Below are 20,801 nucleotides of genomic sequence, written 5' to 3'. Positions count from 1 at the left end.
CTTCTGGGGGTCAAAAACAGATCGTCAAACGCTGTCCTATAGATTTCCTGAAGGTAAAATCTCCCCAGTAGCTGAATTCTCCTTCTCTTGTTCCTGGTCCGAGTGGTTCTGGGTTTACTGATAAAGTACTGATGTAAATTTTACTGATAAACTATCAATTCAATATAAAATTGGAAATGTGTTTTGACAAACATGAATATAATGCTGCAACTTTTTTTTTGGGTGCGGTCTAGCTTTCGATAGAAAGCAAGTTTGTTGAAAAATTATACGGGGAAAGTAGTACTGACATAATATGCAATGTATTGGTCACTGTGGACAGTGGAACCTCAATTTTACGTTCTCCAGCTTTACATTTTTGCACATTATACATTCAATCTTCATGGTCCCAATAGAGAAAAAATGCTATAAACTTTTCCCAGATTTTAGATTTTCCTGAATTTTATGTTCTTTCACCTTGGTCCCCTGAAAAATGTAAAATCAAAAAAGATGATGTCATTGCCGAATTCAGCACCCCAAAATCTACAAAGAATGCCACTTTTGTTTCTGTAAAAAAAATATTGCAGAGCCGTGCAATTTGTCAAAATTTATTAGGAATATAGGCAAATATAAAGCAAATCATTCATTCATTCATTCAAACATGCAAGTATTGGCATCAGTATCAATTCCCCATTTGCAATACTAATATACTAAATACATTATATGTCACTTTTCTGCCAATTTTGGCTCATCACGATGATGAAAATGAGTGATGCTTAGATGAAATTGATGAATGGACAGACACAAGGAACACTCATACCCATGCCAGTGGCAAGATAAAAAGTGCTCCACTTAATGTGCTCAGCCACTGAGCTGCTGATGTTGTTGTTAATAATATTAATAATAATAATACTAAAGAATAACAAATGAGATTAATAGTACATTATTGGTAAGAATGTATAACCATTAAATATATATCCTTCTCTCTGCAGGTGTTTGCCAGGAAAGAAAACCTGCTCACACACTCCTGCTTTGGGGAAGTGGCGGCAGACCCTCTTCCATGTCCTCATTGCTCCAAGACTTTTACAGTGAAGAAGTTACTGAAAAGACACATTGCAAAGCATACAGGTGAATTACCAAAGTTTTGTCACTAATTTATTACTACTTTTGGGGGTGTAAGGAGTGATCCTTCCACATAGGACACCCAATTGTCAACCTCACTTCCACATAGTACACCCTGGACTGCATTTTGCAATTTAACGAGGATCTGGTGTTTGTGTTTTGTCCATGTGTGTGCTGAGTGCCCATTTACAGCCTCAGCTTTTAACCGAAGTCAGAATGTTTTAATATTTTATTAAACGGCATTACAGTTAATTTAGGTAAGGTAAGGGGCTGGACCCTGTACAACATGATGGGTGCAAAATAGCCTTTAAGTGCTGATGCACCCAAAAATTAAAATTAAAATTAAAAAACTACCACTTTTGGCTAATCATGATGAAGAAAATGAGTGATGCTTAGATGAAATTGATGAATGGACAGTCACTAAGAACACTCATAAATAACCTTATAACCTAAATAAAATTACAGCAAAAGTGTGGATAATCAGATTTCACTTTCATTTGTAAAACATGTCAGAACCCAACCTGTTAATGATGTTAAAATGGTTGGTAGTAGTCTTATCAATTGAATGTGAAATGACAATGCTGCAATATGTGCATATAAACACCTGAATAGATGAAACACATCTGGTAGGTAGAGTCACATGTAATACTTAACCCCTTAAGTGTGGATGGCGTATATATACGACCTCCACATTGTGCTGCTGTAGTGTGGAATGCGTATATATACACTTTATGTTTGTTTCAACTGTATTCAATTTACTGTGCCGTATATAGTCACATAGACGATTGGTGAGAGAGTTCTAGCTTTAGTAGAAACAAAAAATAGTAGCAAGAGAGGAAAAAGATGAAAAGAAGATGAAACTAACTTCCCTTCTTTTTCTTTCTTTTCATTTTTTTTTTGTCATTTTCCTCTCTTGCTACTATTTTTTGTTTCTACTAAAGCTAGAACTATCTCACGAATCATCTATGTGACTATATACACCACAGTAAATTGAATACAGTTGAAACAAACATAAAGTGTATATATACGCATTCCGCACTGCAGCAGCACAATGTGGATATTGAATATACTGAATTTGACAAAAAAATCTACATTTTCCAGTAGCGACTTGTTCAACAAATTCCATACTTACGGGGTTAAGCAAAAAAATATATGATTGTTTTCAGTGTTAAAATTTCAATATAATCATTTCAACTGGATTTTTAACAACTATGCAAATTATTCAAATTTGGTAGTTTGTTTGACTGTGTAACAGATTAGGTGGGTAATTAAATAATATTAAAAGGGGAAGTCGTGAACTGAGGCCGGGGAATTAAAATTAAACTTACCCAAACTCAACAATTACAAAAGTCATTTTGTTTGAAGCTAATGACGTGTTTTTACAGTCGCCTCAGTCTCGTAAGAGAACCACAAATCGGGACAACCCAATTGATTAAACTAAAGAGAATACCAACAGTATTAATGCGAGGAGATGCTAGTTTCTCAAAAAAGGCACTTTAATCTGGAAGAGAAGTTGAGTGTTCGTTCCGTGTCCAAATACGTACAATTCAAATTACGTGACTTACAACTAACAAGATCAGTAACCAACTTGGTTCGTTTTTAGTCAAAGCTTTAATTGTCTGATCAAAATAAAAGATTGATGGTCAATAATTGTATGTAATGTCTTGACAATTCTAATTACCAAAGTTTAATCAAGAGTATAGTTTCTAGGACAATTAGGTAACAACAATTTATGATTTGCGACACGTGGTCAAGTTTTATTATAATAGTCCCGCAACGAGAATGACTATGATTTCCCAACAATAAGTACAGTAATATAACAACAATTAGACAAACCGGCGTCCATTTAATAGTTCAATCCTTCACGAAAATATAACAATTGATTAGATATATCTCTTAAAATTACTTCCAAGTGAAATGACATTAACGTGTTCCATATTAAACCATTACTACAATTTGACAATAATTTAGATTAGCCGAGATTTTTATAAAAATCTTATTTTTATGCTATGAAGATCTAATCTTGAATTTTTGGCCTTTAAACAACATTATCCTAATCTTAATTCCTTGGTGCTCTTACAAGGTGTTTCAAAGGTACGTTGCATATCTATTCCTTCCCAACATAACCACATGAACGTACGTATGTGCATTTGAATTCCTTTTTAGAGACTCGTAGCGAACATGTTTCTTCAATAATTATAAAGTGTAACACTACGATAATACTGTACACGTGTAGTTCGCCAAATTATACAAAAGTGGGCAAAGGGGAGCAAAACGTCGCATCTCGTTACTCTGGGCCAATCACGACAATGTTCGACTTGACAGTTGCGAAGAGAAAAATTCAACCCTTTCGTTCGTACTCCTTCCAATAACTCACAATAATTCACACGAGCAAATAATTCTTCATTCCACAATAACTCTTCGTTATTCACTACCAACAATAACGTAAAAGTACATACCTCAGCAACAAGCCGTTCGACTGCGTAGGTCCTTGTAGAATCGTAACTTCACAATTTAATCGTCTTCCCTCTATGCGTTGTCTTGGCCAAACACGTTCCTCCCCAAAAAGACATCGATAAGTTTCAGCAGCGAAGAAAAGGTGAATAGTTCAAACTTCATCTTCCATTTGGCAAACTTTACGATCGCTCCAACATCGACATTTTGACAAGAGTTCACACGAAGTTACTTCCTAATGACAGCTTCTTTCTATCTCTCAATCTACGTCGATTACACTCGTCCCATACGTACGCAACTTCGAGAAAACAGGAATCAAAATGGGCAACAGTCAAACCTTTGAATGGTTCTAATATGTCGTTGATTCCTTCCCACAGCAGCAACTCTCTCACGTATACATCACAATGCTGTCTTGTTAAAACACGGCACGCAAGTTATTCCATCTTAACATTGCCAAACTATTCGCAAAGTTCGTGATAAAAAGTTACTTTTGAAAAGAACTTCTTCGACGTGATCCGAGAGTGGGAGTTGAGCGCACGCACTGTTCTTGAAGGTCGAGTAAGAGGAGGAGGATGTATATCGTGACCAACGCGTCCTGTGTTCTTCCGAAAAACTGGTGAGTCTATGCGTAATCGCAGAAACAAGTAAATAAACTGAGGGCCTCTGGTGGCGATTCAAACAACTAGAATGTTAAACAAGAGACTGACGAAATGCGTACCGAAGCAAATGAGGAAAACTGTGAGGTTTTTTACGCGGTAATATAATTTAATGCTTTTACTATTAATCCGCGTAGAAAAATGTCACAACTGTCAACTAATATAACATTTAGGCTAACTGCTTTAATATTGCAGATTACACACAGAAGGTATTCCTTTCATGTGCTCAAATAGAAATAAAAATGGTCATTATTGAAACTATAATTTTCCTCTACTGTTCAAATTAGAAACAGGTGATAGGAGATGACCATTTCACGTAGTACACCCTGGACTGTATTTTGCGAAATGGCGAAGCTTTTGTATCTGGACTTAGTCAGCATAATCCACTGTGGGGCTCATGTTGGGTCATCCCTATATGCTTGTGATTGTCCCTTCAACCATCTCATCTTACCATTGTTCATCCTTATCTTCGTGATTAGCCAAAAGTGGCAGAAATGTGAGGGAAACTGCTATTTTGTATAACATCAAGTTCCATGCTCTGATCATATCCATTGCTAATTATTATTAATTAGACAGAATCACAGGGTACAATTTTTTTGTCAACAAACAAAGCTACATGAAAATTGTTAAATTGTTTACTTTCAAATAAAAATATCAACTGGCATTGCATTTCATTCATTACATTGCATGTGAAATGGTGTCAATGTGTCTAATAATAAAGAGGTTAGTTGCTGCAAATAAAAAATACAGTTTTTAATTAGTGCAGGTAGGAACAATCTGTGAAATGACAGAATTTACACTCAGTTATAGCCCATTTACAGAAATATACTGATAAAATTATCAGCAATTATAGTGATACACAAATGTGCCTATATTGAGCAATGCTGATAGATTACCAATTATTATGTCTTGGTCGTAGTATTAAATAATTATGCACATTTCAATCACTTCAAAAATGTATTAGCATACAAGTGAATCAGTAAATTTCATACTTTCTGACACAACTTACTAGAGTCAGGTGTACCATTGACGTGGAAAACCTTGAAAAGTCAGGGAAATGCAGCATACAAGATAATTTGTATGAACCTTTAAAGTCCTGGAAGAGTGAGAGAAATTGGATGGTTTTTGTGTTTGCCAGGATTAGACACGGAAAAAAATACATTTCATATTTTTCTGCAACAAGTTTCTTGATTCTAGATTTTGCCTAAAATTATTTTGTAATTTTCAGCGATATTGAATAAACTTCATTCATTTTTACTAGCATGCAAAGTTAAAGACTTAACCTTGACAAGTTTTCACATTAGTATGTTAATAATGTATTATATTAGGTGCATCCAGAAAGTAAGTTTCCCTGGGCTCGTGCACAAAAAGGAAACATTATTTCATTCAATGATTTATTGCCACAGATACTGCACTTGTCCAGTTACTTGTCAACATAATTCCCGCTGGAATTATGTACCCTCCGGGCACACAATTTCCGGAACAGGATGCATTTGGTAACAATGTCATAGAACAATGACCGAGAAATTGCAGGAAATGGCTGTTGAGTTCCGTAATCGTGATTTGACGATCCTCCAATATGAGCTGCTGCACCTGCTCCACAAGCTTGTCCATAACGGCCGATGGCCATCCACTGCGCTCGTCGTCATGCACATTTTGCTGGCATTCAGTAAATGTCCTGCACCAACGACGCACATTCTGTTTGCTCATGACGTCTGGGCCATACACCTGGCAGAGCTGACGATGAATTTCTATCGGCTGTATGTTTTGTGCGTTCAAGAACTTGATCACCGAACGAATCTGGCATGCGGCGGGAGATGGAATAAGAGCTGCCATGTTTCATCGCTACGGCGATGCTACTGAGGACTTTCGGGAGGCATCTTCTAGGACATTCACTAGCCAGATAATGGGCATCTCATGCATGCGCAAAACCGGTTTCAATACGCATGGCCTGCCACCTGTGGGTGAATGGGACACTTACTTTCTGGAGGTGCCTAATAAAATGGTCTGGAACGTTATTTGAGAAAACCTGGAAAAGTCAAGGAATTGATTTGGCAAAATGAGTGGAACCATGACAGTGCAAAATTTTAATACATAATAGCAATGTGTCATTAAAATATGTTATTTAAATTATGCTAATAAAAATAGTGTTTTTTAATAATAATAATAAAATGAAACAATTTATTTATGTTAGGTGAGTTTACGTGTCGCTGCTGCCATAGAAGTTACTCATCAAAAATTGCTCTAACGGCACACAAATGCACAAAAAAGAAATCCGAGTTGCCCTTGTATAAGTGCTCTATATGCGGTAAAGAATTCCTTCGGCAAAGTTATCTTCAGAGACATATTCCACTTCACTCTGACTCGCACATCTGTAAAATATGTGGCAAAGCCTTGAGAAGTCCAGAGAGTCTGGAGACGCATGAGCAGTATTGTGGCCAGGTATGTAGAGCAGCAGTCCATTGTTTCAGTAAGTCATTGTTATAATTAACAGATGAGTGTGTGCTATCGAGTAATGATGTCATGTATACTACTTTATTAATATACTGAAAGGAAGTTCTAAATTATTCATCAACCTTTTTTTGTTCTATTAATTTCGCAACAGCGACCAGCGACCAATTCCACTGTTGTCTCAGCAACTTGTATCTTGTATTATTTCATGGCTATCTTTTGACATGTATTGTTTTGCTGATAATTCATGTGGCTATTGTATTTGTCAACTTTGGCAAGTCCGATGGTGCTTTTTTTTATCCACCTGTTAGGTTTTTCATTACTGGATCTGCCAATGGATTTTTTAGTTATCAAGGAGAAGCAGACAATAACGCACTAGTGGCTTGCTGCAGAAATATACACAACAAAAGTTTGCCAATTAATAGTAGAACAAGTTCCCAAGAAGATAGCGGCATTGGCCACCGAAATTAATAATAAAATAATAATAAATAAAAAATTAAAAAGTGGATAAGTGAGTACAATCAACTTTGGATGTAATAAACTTGTTTATAGTGAATATTCAGCTCTAGTGAACCTAAATTACTAGTCCTGGCCCAAATACACTGCCCTCCAGAAATTAAGCAACAACAAGAAAATGTGAGGTACAAGAGAAAACAGTTGGAGAAAAGAGAAGAAGAGTGGTGGGCACGCTGAAAGAAAGCAACGAATGCGTTAGGGATCATATCCCTTATTAGTGTCAGACAACGGTCACTTTCGTTACAAATAAAATATGTACACCCTCCGGCCTTTTGTTTGATTCTATTGGATGATCACCATTTGTTGCTTAATTTATGGAGAGCAGTGTACATTACAAATTTTGTTTATATGAATGGTGGACCATATTAAGTGAACCTAAAAAATTAAATATCCATGAAAAATTATCATCATCGCGGTGGCTCAGTCGGTAACGCGTCTGACTACCATGCTCAAGGTCCCGGGTTCGATCCCCGGCCGGTTCAAATCCGGGAACTTTTCTAACGGTGGAAGCGGCCCCGGTGCCCACCCAGCGTCGAATAACATGGGTACCTGGGGGAAACCCTGGGGGGTAAAGGCGGTCAGGGGCGTGATGCTGATCACATCACCCCCACTCACGACCGGATCAAGAAAGTGTGGGGCGTTACCCCCACACCCCCTATACGCCTTCATGGCGTGGTGCTATGCACAGGGGAACACTTAGTACTTCAAAAGAAACCTGGTGTTAACTTGAGGGCTTGAAGGCATAGGTTTCCTACCTATTTTTGTTTTGGTATTACACAGAATGATGGCATGGGGGAGGCCAAGAGTGTTAGCAAGGGGTTAGAGTTGTGACTCATGGTGATGATGAAACATTTTTTGGAGGTGAGGGGAAGCATGTGGCTGAACAATAAGATGTTGAAGTCATTTCTCAAAGGTACAGTAAATTAAGAGTATACTGAAAACTGATTTTATGTTTGGTACTGTACTGTATTTGATACTTTGTTTCGTTAATAGATTCTGTGTCAATCAAAAGTACAGGGTTTTCCTAAAGTCCTTCCCACATTTAAAAACTCAAACTCAAATAACAGTTGTGCCACAAAAGGAATGTTATGAATAAATCGAAGTTCACAAATTTTATCTACCTACTTATAAAAACAATGAGTATGTGATAGCATTGTTGCATTTAATCACAAACGCAAAATATCAGGTCAGTTAAATTAATAACAATTTTATTATGAACTGATGATATATTGTTAGTATTATTCCACATCAGAATACTTGGTCCCTTTCGAATATACTTTACTTATCGAATATGCTCTGTGAATGAAAAAACACAAGACATAGAATTTTAATGTATTAGGATTGTAAAATTTTAATTATATTGCAAAATTCCACTGCGTTTAAGAATATTACATTTTTTAGACATTCTAATCTGGAATATATGTGATGTTTGTTCACATTTAAAGTACTCCTGTTTGGTTACAGGTGAAGCAGTTCGAAACAACTGGCCATGCAACATGCCATCACTGCAATGCAGTATTTTCACAGCTCAGTACTTACAAACAACATGTGTTGGAACATACACACCCATATGTGTGCCAGGAATGTGGTGCCAGATTCAAATGTAACAAATCGATAAGTAAGTTTGCCTTTTTCTTGTGACTTAAACTTAGTGATTGTATATTATTTTTTTAGGGGTACCATAGAATAGAGGTACATCCTTGTTTACATTATAGGGCAGAATTTGTCTCGTATATTTCCAAATAAACAAAAATACGTTAGAGTATTCAAATTGGTCTACTTACGCAAGTGAGTATGTATTCTTACGTGGACGACGTTTCGGAAGCTTTACTGCTTCCTTCCTCAGGTTGTCGTTTTCAGCTCGGAATATCAAGCCATGTCAGAGAAGTGTCATGTAAGGATACTGGGTGAAAGGTTCGGGTTAAAAACACTTCATAGTGCTTGACCTATACAGAATTAAAACCACTTTGCTAAAAACCCCTTAAAACTCACATTAAAACATGTAAAAACCACCGCTACGGTAAACTAGAGTTTACCACTCTAGTTTACCGTAGCGGTGGTTTTTACATGTTTTAATGTGAGTTTTAAGGGGTTTTTAGCAAAGTGGTTTTAATTCTGTATAGGTCAAGCACTATGAAGTGTTTTTAACCCGAACCTTTCACCCAGTATCCTTACATGACACTTCTCTGACATGGCTTGATATTCCGAGCTGAAAACGACAACCTGAGGAAGGAAGCAGTAAAGCTTCCGAAACGTCGTCCACGTAAGAATACATACTCACTTGCGTAAGTAGACCAATTTGAATACTCTAACGTATTTTTGTTTATAGATAGTGAGTAACACGCACGAAACCAATATGTTATTTCCAAATAAGGGACTGTTGAATAATTTTGCTCCATTCTAAGAAAGCTTTCAGACTGATGTGACAAGTGACACACAGAAAGGGTGGGGGGGGGGGGGTTCACACCAAGTGACAAGCAAAATGGGCCCTTCCGGTCTGTTAAAAAATGTTCACTGTGCATGTGCCACCAACAGACCAAGGTGGCATGATGCACACTGTTGAGAAAATGGTCCAGTCTGACTATCATACAAACGACGAGCAACATTGCAGCTTGTCCTGTCACTTCGGTGTAAATTCATTTGAAAGTGACAAGTGTGACTTGCCCCTGTGGTTCTGATCTCAATACTTCCACTGTGATGAGAGCAAGAGAGCACATGATGCCTTAATACATGTTGCAATATATAGGTGGTAAATTCACAGTTTTATAGTTTCTACCTAAGTATTTGTAATCTCTTCTGTTGAGATGTAGAGTAAAACATCTCTCTTAACCATAAAAATCTTTAGGGGCTTTTTGATGTAAAAGTCACCTTGTAATCAAGGTGTCCCAGGTTTGATCTCCAGTAAGGGCACATTTAACAGTGGCTGAGATCCCATTTCCATACACCAAACATTCTAATTCGCAAAGTTTTGAACAAAATGAGACTGTTGGACAGGAAATATCATTCATATTTCAGTTTTTACTGTATGTTCTGGGACTCCAATAGCATTCCTAGCAACCTGTTCAGAATCAGCAGCAAATAAAGATAAAGGCACAGCGAAAATGTAATTAATCTATTGAAAATTTGTTGTTCACTTGCATTGCCTCATTGAAATCACAATTGTAAGATCTTCAATTATGCCTAAAGGTGGTTTGAGTAAACCAAATACCCAAACAAACTTGCAACCATTATGCTTTTCCCAAATAAGCCTAAACAGACATGGCGAACAGTCAAGTTATGTAAAAACTTTAGCCGTGTCTCATGATTTTGTAGCAGGGGGGAATCATCGTTTTTAGTACATACCCAAGAACTTGCCAGTTTGAGATCGTATGGCAAGGCTCATTATCAAAGCTGCACAGAAAGGTAGAAAAGTAAGATCATGTGAAAGGGGCTTACTCAGCTTAATGTGACATCTTGATAAATCTGTGTGCGCGTACCAAAATGCCGAAATGCAAATTTGCCATGCTCAAACAGAACTTTCATTTTTGGTAACAGAAAACATTTGTTGCCTGGGTAGGCCTGGACACTGATTTTCACGAAAGTAGTAGCGATTTGAAGTGTTAATTTTATTATTAAAGTAATTGGAAGGAGAAAGATGGGATTTGTGTACTTATTTTATATATTTAATGCCGTTCTTATGGTTTTGATAAGGAAAATTGTCACAATTATATCTTGTATATAACCTGCATCACAATTTATGTTAAGAAAATTATGCTTTTCTTATTTTTTGGTCTATTGTTGTGCATTATTTTCGATTAAATCTGACGCAACAAATAGCATTTGTTCGACTCCCATATTACGGTAGGTGAGAACCAGAGATTCGTTTGCTACCCGAGTTCAATATCTGTCTATAATACCTTTATTTTGGTGTGAACTCTATCGCCACCAGAACCGCACGTTAAATTCAGCAATCCAGCATTATTTCCTTTGAATAGCCAGTTAAGGTGATGGATTCACATTCTTAGTGTTTGCAGGTTGAATCTCCGAACCATAGGCCATCCAGACCATTGTGGTATGTCTGTAGTTGTACCATGTGCACCATTTACGATTGTGTTAATTTGAATGAAAATGCAGTTAATCTGAATCTTAAATGAAGTATTAAAAGTATGGTAAAATTTCGTTGATAGTTTTCAACGGACAAAGATTAGATTTCTTTCTTTCTTTGTTCATCCAATCTCTTTTCGATATTGTTCAAAAGAAAATAATACTAGGAGAAGTTGAGATAGTTGAATTGGAGAGTGCAGTTCCTGAGACGGGCGATTTCAGTGTTGCAGAGGGAACCTATCCAGAATTTGCCTGGGTATTCCACAACTGAAATGTATTTATTTATTTGATATTTCTGTGTACAGAAAAATCTATTTTACATCAGGATATCAATGCAAGAAATGAAACGAACAAACACTGTCCAGTGCCATCTTGTGAAATGGAAAGAACATTTTCAAATTACAAAGGCTTACTTTCTGACAATCGCAAGAGTCTGCTACCCGAAAACTTGTGTATTGAACTGCTAATGTAAAAGAATAAGATTGATTAATGCAACGAAAAGAGCATAGTGTTTCCAACAAGATACGTATATTATTATAATTGCAATATTGCAGTTTTAAGAGTGAGCCTCCAGACAAAGGAGTGCATGTAATATAATACTTTTGTTACATGAAACGAAAAACATTTGTAAATTAGTTTTTTTTGGTGATCCTAAATAGCACATTTTTTCACATTTTCATTTCTATAATTGTGTTCAGTGAGTTACTGATACATTCACTTTGCATGAAAGGTGTACAGAACCTTAAAATAGGTTTATTTTCCTGTAGTTTACGCTTATTACAAGCATAAGAAAACAGTTTTTCGTTGTGACGTTTCAGGAGAACATACGCTCCCTTCATCAGACATTTATTTTCATTTTGACTCAAGATACAGTTATAACAATGGTTATAACAAAAAGAATCTGTTATATAATGGATGTTGTCAATGTTACATTGTTGTAATATAGCAACTTAACTGTGAAAAGAAGCAGTCTGTTTTATTTTTATTTCAGATAAAAAAAATTGATCACATTATTTTTTTTATTTAAAATTGAATCCTAAATATCATCAGGTAATTCAAATTCATCATTGTTTTCACAAAGTCTCTTGATGTTTTCTGTTGCATTAAATTTTAAAGATGGTAGCTTACTCCATTTGTGAAAAAGAAAACTCCATACTGGATCTATGTTACAATTTTCATTATTTAATTTATTCCAGTGTTCTTCTGCAATGAACAAAGCTTCCCAGACATTCAACTCTATGTTTCCCGTCAATCTTTTTAAAACCCTTCTCTTTTTAATCAAATGCTTTTCTTCGATGATGTGAGCTGACAAACCTGTTCTTGGTTTAGATTTATAATGTCCAAATCGTGTTCATGTCATCTTATTGCCATTTTCCTTGCTGTTTGTCCTTAATCCTTTGAACATGAACAACTTTTATTATATATTCCTGTGGTTTCCACATCTGGTAGAGAGTTTCTCATTTTGAATTCATTAAATGTACATTCCAAATTTCTTGGTGATCTAAAAACAATTTTGAAATTAAATCTTCTAAAAATTTTAGCAATTTTATGTGAGAATCCCTTGTGGAATGGAATGCACACAAATTTATTTTTAACAGATTTTTCATCTTTGTCTACAGGAAATAATTTTACGATGCAAGCAATGCGTACGTACAAGAAAAACTCTTAAACTAGATTGTTTTGAAACTTTTTAGTGCATATTTGGCCTTTTTTAGTGCATATTTGCATGCATATTGTGGCTTTTTTAGTGCATATAAATCTGCCCCCTACTCATGACTGACCATGAGGATGTAGCATGTCAGATAATAGTTATTTTTTTCTCCTTTTTAATGAAAGTCCAGTTTCTTCTTTAAAATTTTATTGTATTGATAGACTGTAATAAAATTGATCAGCTAAGTCAGTAATTTGTATCCTTTAATCAGTTTCCATCCCTGTCATTACATACTGTTAGACGGGCCTCCCCGATGGCGCAGTGGTAGCATCATTGCCTTGTAATCAAGGGGTCCCGGGTTCGATACCCAGTGGAGGCACAAGTGGTTCAGATCCCACTTTAAACTGTAGGTCCAGTCCTGATTAGCCTTACTGTGCATAAAGTGGACTTAAAACAGCAACTCAAAACATACTGTTAGAAATCTCATATTTTTCTAATGCTCTTATCTTATCTGTTTATGTTTCCCCCCTCCAGATATTCATGCCTGTAATGAGGAAAAGTTTCTCCAGTGTGAGGTCTGCATGAAACAGTTCCCATCCGCATTTACATTAAATCGCCATGAACTTACACATGGTGAACCCAAGTATCATTGTTTTGAATGTGGAAAAAGTTACTACAGAGCAGTAAGTATGTTTTTAATAATGATTTTGCACTTTTAAGTTTTTACTTGCATAAATCTTTCATTCATAATTAGGGCTGAACCGATCCCATACCGATGTTGATACTCTTAAAGTTTTGCACCAACACCAATGCTTGAGAATTGTAATAATTAAAAACAGTTCAGTACATTGTTTTGTGGAACTCATTAGAATGAATTATCTATCTCCATGTAACCACCAAACAGATATCTTTAGATACAACTGATTTGTGTTTGTGTGCAAGTATTCCACTGCAATTATATGCATCGGTTTACCAAGAGATTGGCTTTAAATTATTCAAGACTTACATCAGAAAATACGAAGAGAATTTTCAAATTTTGCACAATTTGTAATATGCCAGTAATTGGACTCTGTGGAAATGTTGTGTGGCATTTTTGCAGATCCCATGAAAGATCTGTTTGGAAATGAAATTCCAACTGGCATCTGTATCGGCTTAGCCCTATTAATAATCCCTCCAGTATGGTTAAGGTAAGATGATATTCTGAACTTATATTGAAACTAGGGATGGCCAAATCAGGATAAAATTTAATCCAGATATCCAAACTGTCCAGATGTACTGGGTATTCAGTTTATCAGAATTATCCAAGATATGGATTATCGAATTATCCAATATGCAGATTATCTGCATATTCAGATATTTGGATTATCCAAATGTCCCAATATCCAAATGTGTGCATTATCTGCACAGTTTTATTGTTTATCCGTTTTACGGGTATCCACATTTTTTTTTTACGTTTATCCATTTTACAGGCTATCCACATATTATTTGTCATGTTCGTATTTCACTGTATGGATTTTCTACAAATCCTTAATCAAATCGGTACTATCCCAATATCTCAATTATCCGGATATCCAGATTATCCGCTGCCTCCAAAACAGATATCAGATAATTTGAAATCCGGATATCTGTTATCCAGATTTTATGTCCATCCCTAATTGAAACCAGTTCCAACTGTTTGATATACTTATTCTTGTAAATGTTGTAAGTTGGTTGATGAATTTTTTGCTGATACTGATAAACAATGTTCTACAAATTCAATATGAAAATACAAGGGTTCCATTTAGATCTAATGCATTAGCCCTTTCAATTGTGTAAGCAGGTAAATGCAATAGGTTCTGCCATGGAGAAAGGAACAGCTTATTTAGACATTTACTTTACAAAAATCAAGTAACATGAATTATACCATTATTTAATTTTGCTTTGCACTAAATTGCAGATATCTTTAGTTGAGATGGACCAATTAGAAATTTTTTGGCAATAATAAAAGTACAGATATAGAATTTACTGGCATTGGTAATCAGTATTCTATCAATCGAATGTGAAAATTGCAAATGTTCCTTCACAAACATGAATGATTCATAAACTTCCTTAATTAATATATGTAACAGTTGACTGCATTGGGTTTACCTTTGTACCACATCATGAAAGTTATTTTTGTTAATAGATGTGTTGATCTATAGATGGAATGTTAATCTTTAGTTCAATATATTTCAATTTGTTCTTTTGATCCAGTAACTTAAATTAGTACTTTTTTTTTGTTGAGGGGCTTCTGTCCCCTTTATAGGAGATGGTTGCAAATAGCCTCAGTGCTGATGCAATTATTTACATCCAGAAAGAAGGGGGAAGGGCATGGCTCCTCTGGAAAATGAATGTCGATCTATAGTTCACATGTATAATTTCATGTTTATTAACCAATAGGCATTGCAGGAACATGATAACTTCAAACTGAAGGTGTGTTTTTCAGGGGTGGATACTATTATTGAGGAAAATATGCCCCCCCCCCCTTTCTGGGAAAAAATCCTGCAGATGTCCATGATGCAACAGTTATGATATTTAATAATCAATCAATTCAGATTATCAATTAGGACTGTCAACACAATTCATTCTGCCTTTCTTTTTTAAAACCTTTTAACCACCTTTAATGCTTTAATTCCCTTTCCTTTAGGTACAAAGAAAAATATATTTTTAAGCATTTAACCACTCATAAATGTTATCTTTATGTTTTAGATATTTTTATAAAATATCATTCATTTTTTTGTCTATTTTGTCATTAGTACCACAAATAACAAATAGAGAAAATTAATCCATAATTTTCTTGTAATTTCAAATTCAGTTTTAACCACTTCTTTACACAGGAAGGATTGGCAAAGCATCCTTGTGAGCAGGGTAGATTTGACATCGACAAAATGAAAAATCCAAAGAAGAGCAAGTCTATCCCTGAAAAATCAGAAAAAGAAGCAAAATTGATATGTGATGTGTGTGGAGCAAGATACAAAACTGTGTATAGCCTTAAATCTCATATGCAGCTGCACGGTAAGTGGAAACTAATGATTTACACACACACACACACACACACACACACTCACACTCACACTCACTCACTCTCTCTCTCTCACTCACACACACTCTCACTCTCTCACACACTCTCTCACTCACACACACTCTCACTCACTCACACACACTCTCACTCACACACACTCTCACTCACTCACACACACTCTCTCTCACACTCACTCTCTCTCACACTCTCTCTCTCTCTCTCTCTCTCTCTCGCTCTCTCTCTCTCTCTGTCAAAAATGAAGGAACTAGGTAACACTCACCAGTTTATTCAACTGGGATCATGCAGCCGGACTCTGAAATAAAACACCTTTGCTTTGTCTGATAAGTGTTATATCCTTCATTTTTTATTTGGTGTGTGTGTTGCAAAGTAATATTTTTCACAAAGGCATGTAATAGTATACTTTAGGGATGGACTGACATGAAATATTGGCCGATAACCAATAAAGTACCATATAAACTTTTTTCATTGTTTACATGTAAGAAACACGCTCCTGAAATTATGCCTATTTCTGGGACACCCTGTATATTATTTCCTTAAAACAATATTCAATTGATGCTCAATAACTTGAATCTGTATGAAGAATCTTCATGTAAAGTTGAGGTCAATAAACTATTCAGGTTCTTGAAGGACCCAGGAAAGTTAGGACTTGTAGCACATTGCTGCAAAAACAATTGGCAGAACACGATATGCACGTAATCTGCTGGTGATAATGCCTGTACATGTTGCAGATGGTAGGGATACAAATGTTGTTCTCGCAATACTCTCCAGATAGTGGAATGAGGAATATCCACTTGCATTGCTAACCTTCGTGTGCTGATTTCAGGAGTTGCAGTCACAATATCCAGAATCTCTTCTTCTTGCGTAGGTTGAGATTGTCCTCTTTCAACAACAGGAATTGCAAAATTCACACAGGCGGCGATGGATACTCACAAATGTTTTTCTATCTGGGCATCTTCGGTATGGGTACCTTTGTGGTTCAAACGACGGGCCTCTACAGCATTGCCATCTGCCAAACCATACATGAAGTGCATATCTGCTCGTTCCTGATTGGTGTACATGGTCTCAACAAGGCCCACTCAGCATGTACTACTCACCAAATAGCTGGTTGTGTTACAGGAAACCACCTGTGGAAGATAGACCAATTCCAGTGAACACATGTTATGACAGCCTATAAATCGGAAACCAAACAGTTCCGGACCTATCTTCATATAAACTTTTTTCATTGTTTACTTGTAATGAACATGTTCCTGAAGTTATGCCACCTATTTCTGGGACACCATGTAGAGCTGAATTGTAACCATATTAAGATAATAAATTTAATGCAAGAAATTTGAAAAAATGAAATCAGAGTACTTATGTACAGTACTTGTTGTTCTCTTATTTCTTCAACATTTTTGTGTCACATACTGGCCTTCTCACAAACTTCAGGAGTGAAGGTTTAAAATAATTGGATGGGTAAAAAGTAGGTTTAAGGATATATAAAGGAAATCCTGACTCATTGTTAATTTGCTTTGTGTACTGGCTGCTGTACTAGATGCTCTGTGAAAGACCAAAACATTGAAAGAAGAGTAGAACAAGAAGTAACTTTTTACAGCTATTGTCACCAACACCTAGTACTGAAGCCATCCCAGTATTAAGAAAATAATTATAAATTTTAAAATGTGTTTTAAAAAAGCAAAAAAATCATAAAAATAAAAAAGTAATCTAAATGCCAACACCCACCAATGCACAGAAGTTATTTCATTCCTGTACTACCTACACTATTTATACCTAATACCTTGTCATAAACTATTGTAAACCAACCTGTTTCTGAAACTTCAGAAATGGAATGGTATCTTTGTTTCTGTTATGTTTCCTCATTTATATATATGTGTGTAATAATTATAAACTATAAAGGGCAAAAAGAAAACTGGGGAACAGTATAACCTTTCGTGGAACTGCCACCCTGGTTTTAAATATTCAGGCACCAGCGCATAAGCGCATACCCCTGAGTGTATGCGGGTGTTGTCACCAACACCAAGAGGTGATTTTTCGTATGAGCCCAGCATTATTTTGTGTGTTTACTTTTATATTCATAACACAACAGTTATTACAGTGGAACCTGGAGTTTACACTTTTCAGGGGAACAAGTTGAAAGAACGTAAAATGCGGAAAATATAAAATCTGGAAAATATTCTTGCATTTTGCTCTATGAATATTGAATGTATAATGCAGGAAAATGTAAAACCAAAGAACGTAAAATTGGGGTTCCATTGTATTGACTTCTTATCCAAATATTGTTCAGTCACTGCAATCAGCACCCTTTTGTGAATGACAGCAGTGAGTTCATGAAATTCATAGGTGAATCGATTATGCACCTGCACAAGTTACACAGAATTATTATATATTTGTGGGAAGTAAATAATTCACGACATATGTTGAAGGCATGTAGGCATGCCTCCACACATTGACAGTCTTGGCCATTTGTGCAAGTGATGTGATCAGACCCACATTCAAGCTGCCTTTTCCCACTAGGTTTTCCCAGGTACACATTTATTAATGGCCGGACGAACCCCAAAACCACGTGCAGGGACAATGCTGGGAAAATTCCCTCCTGAAATTACCCAATCCAGGAATCAAGACCATGTGTCCCATGTGACGCCCAGATGTCCTGACAACTGGACCACTACCACCACTACTTTATGCAAGAACAACAGGGTGTCTACCAGTCTAGAAAATGTAAATCCTGGGAAAAGCTGGAGAATTTACTCTTTCTAGAAATATGAAAGAAATTTGCTGTGTTCCTGGAAAATTAATATTTTTGTAGTAGTGCACTAGAAGTAGGGTTTTGAATGCAATAAATTTTAAATTAACTGTGGAAAAAGTATACTTCAATTTAATATACTGAGTACAGTGGAACCTTGATTTTACATTTTCCTGCATTATGCATTCAATCTTGATGGCCCCAACATAGGAAAATGTTACAAAATTTTCCTCTGCTTTACATTTTCTGCATTTTAAGTTATTTCAGCTTGGTCTAGTGAATAACGTAAAATCGAAGTTCCACTGTATTACCAGTAGTTCCATTAGAAATTGTACATTAAATGCTTTAAGAGAAGAGGTCATGTTTTAAACTATTTTCATGTAGAAATTACTACCAGGTATCCAAAAAAGTTCATGCCGTATTTTGTAGTGAGAAATAAAGACACTGTAATTTCTGGCAAATGTATTTTATTCAGAAAAATAAGCTCCTTCAGCTTCAATTACATTATCCCAACGAGATACAAGCTTATAAATCCTGCATTTGTAAAAGTTCTGGTCCCTAGGAGCAAAACAATTGTCCTATGACCTGCGTGACATCATCTCGGTTTAGGAACTGTTGCTCACGCAAATGGTTATCCATGGCCAAAAACAAGTGAAAGTCTGATGGGGCAATGTCCGGGGAATAAGGAGGAAGAGGTAAAATTTCCCAACCAAGTGTGTTGATTACCTCCTTGGTCGCTTTCTCCGTATGAGGTCTAGCGTTGTCTTGAAGAAGGATTACTCCTTTCCTGTTGACTAGTGCTGGCTGCTTCGGACGCAGTGCAGCTGCAACCCTTTGCAACTGGGACGAGTACACCTCTGATGTGATGGTTTTGCCATGCTCTAGCAATTCAAAGTGCACAACACCAGCGCTGGTCCACCAAACACAGAGCAGTACCTTCTGTTCATGAATGTTTTCTTTGGGGGTCAATGCAACACAACCAGGGGACGACCAATGATGTTTTCTTTTGCGGTTACTGTATAACACCCATTTCTCGTCACATGTCAATATCTGGTCCAGGAATGGGGCTTTCTTGTGGCGTGACAGCAATGATGCGCAAATGGTGAGCCTCTGCCGTTTGTTTTCCTCGGACAAACCGTGAGGAACCCACTTACTGAGCTTCCAAGTCTTCCCGAGGTTGTGCAGATGCAATCGAATGGTTTCCTCCGACACTCCAAACCCTCGTGCATGTTCTTTGCACGTTTGCTGTGGATCATGCTCGATGGGCTCCTTCAGCAGGGCTTCGTCGATAGTGGCGGGGCATTCAGCTCGAGGCTTGTCCTGGAGGCTCTCATCGCCCGATGCAAATCCACTGAACCACTTTCGCGCTGTGCGCTCACTCACTGATGCCTCTCCAAACGCGGAGCATATCTTTCGAGCAGCGGCTGCAGCATTGCTGCCAAATTTGAACTCATACAGTAAACACGGCCGTAAAACGTCCTTTGACACTGACATGTTCCCTTCAGGATTGTAGTTTCTACAGACCTGCTGTCTATGCGACCGACATGCCTCCCAACTCTGCACTGACTGACGGTTACCGGGAATGTAAACTTCTGATGTCATCAAGACAGGATTGCCGACACATCCCGTTTGACTTTCACTTTTCGTTCCAGCGGCACTAACTTTTTTGGATACCTGGTACAATAAGTGGCTACGATTATTTACTATGTTCTTGTTGCAATTTTTGGGTTGTGTTCCATTGATATTAGGATTAATACACATATTACTAAACTTTACTCTATGTATTTTTTATGCTATAATTGTTACATTTTTTTATAAAACAATTACTACTTGATTACCATTAGTTAATACATGGCAAGCATTACATAAAAACGTAATCCAACAGTCACTGCTCGTTATTACTTTTAACTTCTGGATTCTGAGTGTGGTATTAGGCTAAAATGTAGGGGACTCACACATGTAATTACATTAATTGCCCTAATGACTTTGTCTGGAAAACCTGAGAAAGTTGGAGAAGTTTGTTTTCACAAAATTATAGACACCCTGGTTAACGTCTGCTTTCTTTTAAGCATGGGCTGATATAATTTT

General features: G+C 36.6%; 1 protein-coding gene across 2 annotated transcripts in view; it reads left to right on the top strand.

Annotated features, from left to right (window-relative positions):
- The window catches only part of LOC145993891 (PR domain zinc finger protein 15-like), a 128,860-nt gene that overhangs the window by 69,867 nt on the left and 38,192 nt on the right, over positions 1-20,801 (top strand). For both annotated transcript variants that reach the window (XM_083129780.1, XM_083129781.1), the window contains exons 11-15: positions 969-1,104; positions 6,403-6,650; positions 8,640-8,793; positions 13,444-13,592; positions 15,765-15,942. In XM_083129780.1, coding sequence (XP_082985906.1) covers positions 969-1,104; positions 6,403-6,650; positions 8,640-8,793; positions 13,444-13,592; positions 15,765-15,942 — 865 coding nt within the window. The remainder of the gene's footprint in view (positions 1-968; positions 1,105-6,402; positions 6,651-8,639; positions 8,794-13,443; positions 13,593-15,764; positions 15,943-20,801) is intronic.

This window comes from Lepisma saccharinum, chromosome 10 (assembly GCF_977018435.1).
Source record: "Lepisma saccharinum chromosome 10, izLepSacc3.1, whole genome shotgun sequence".
Classification (NCBI taxonomy): Eukaryota; Metazoa; Arthropoda; class Insecta; order Zygentoma; family Lepismatidae; genus Lepisma; species Lepisma saccharinum.
This window is presented reverse-complemented; position numbering and strand designations above follow the sequence as displayed.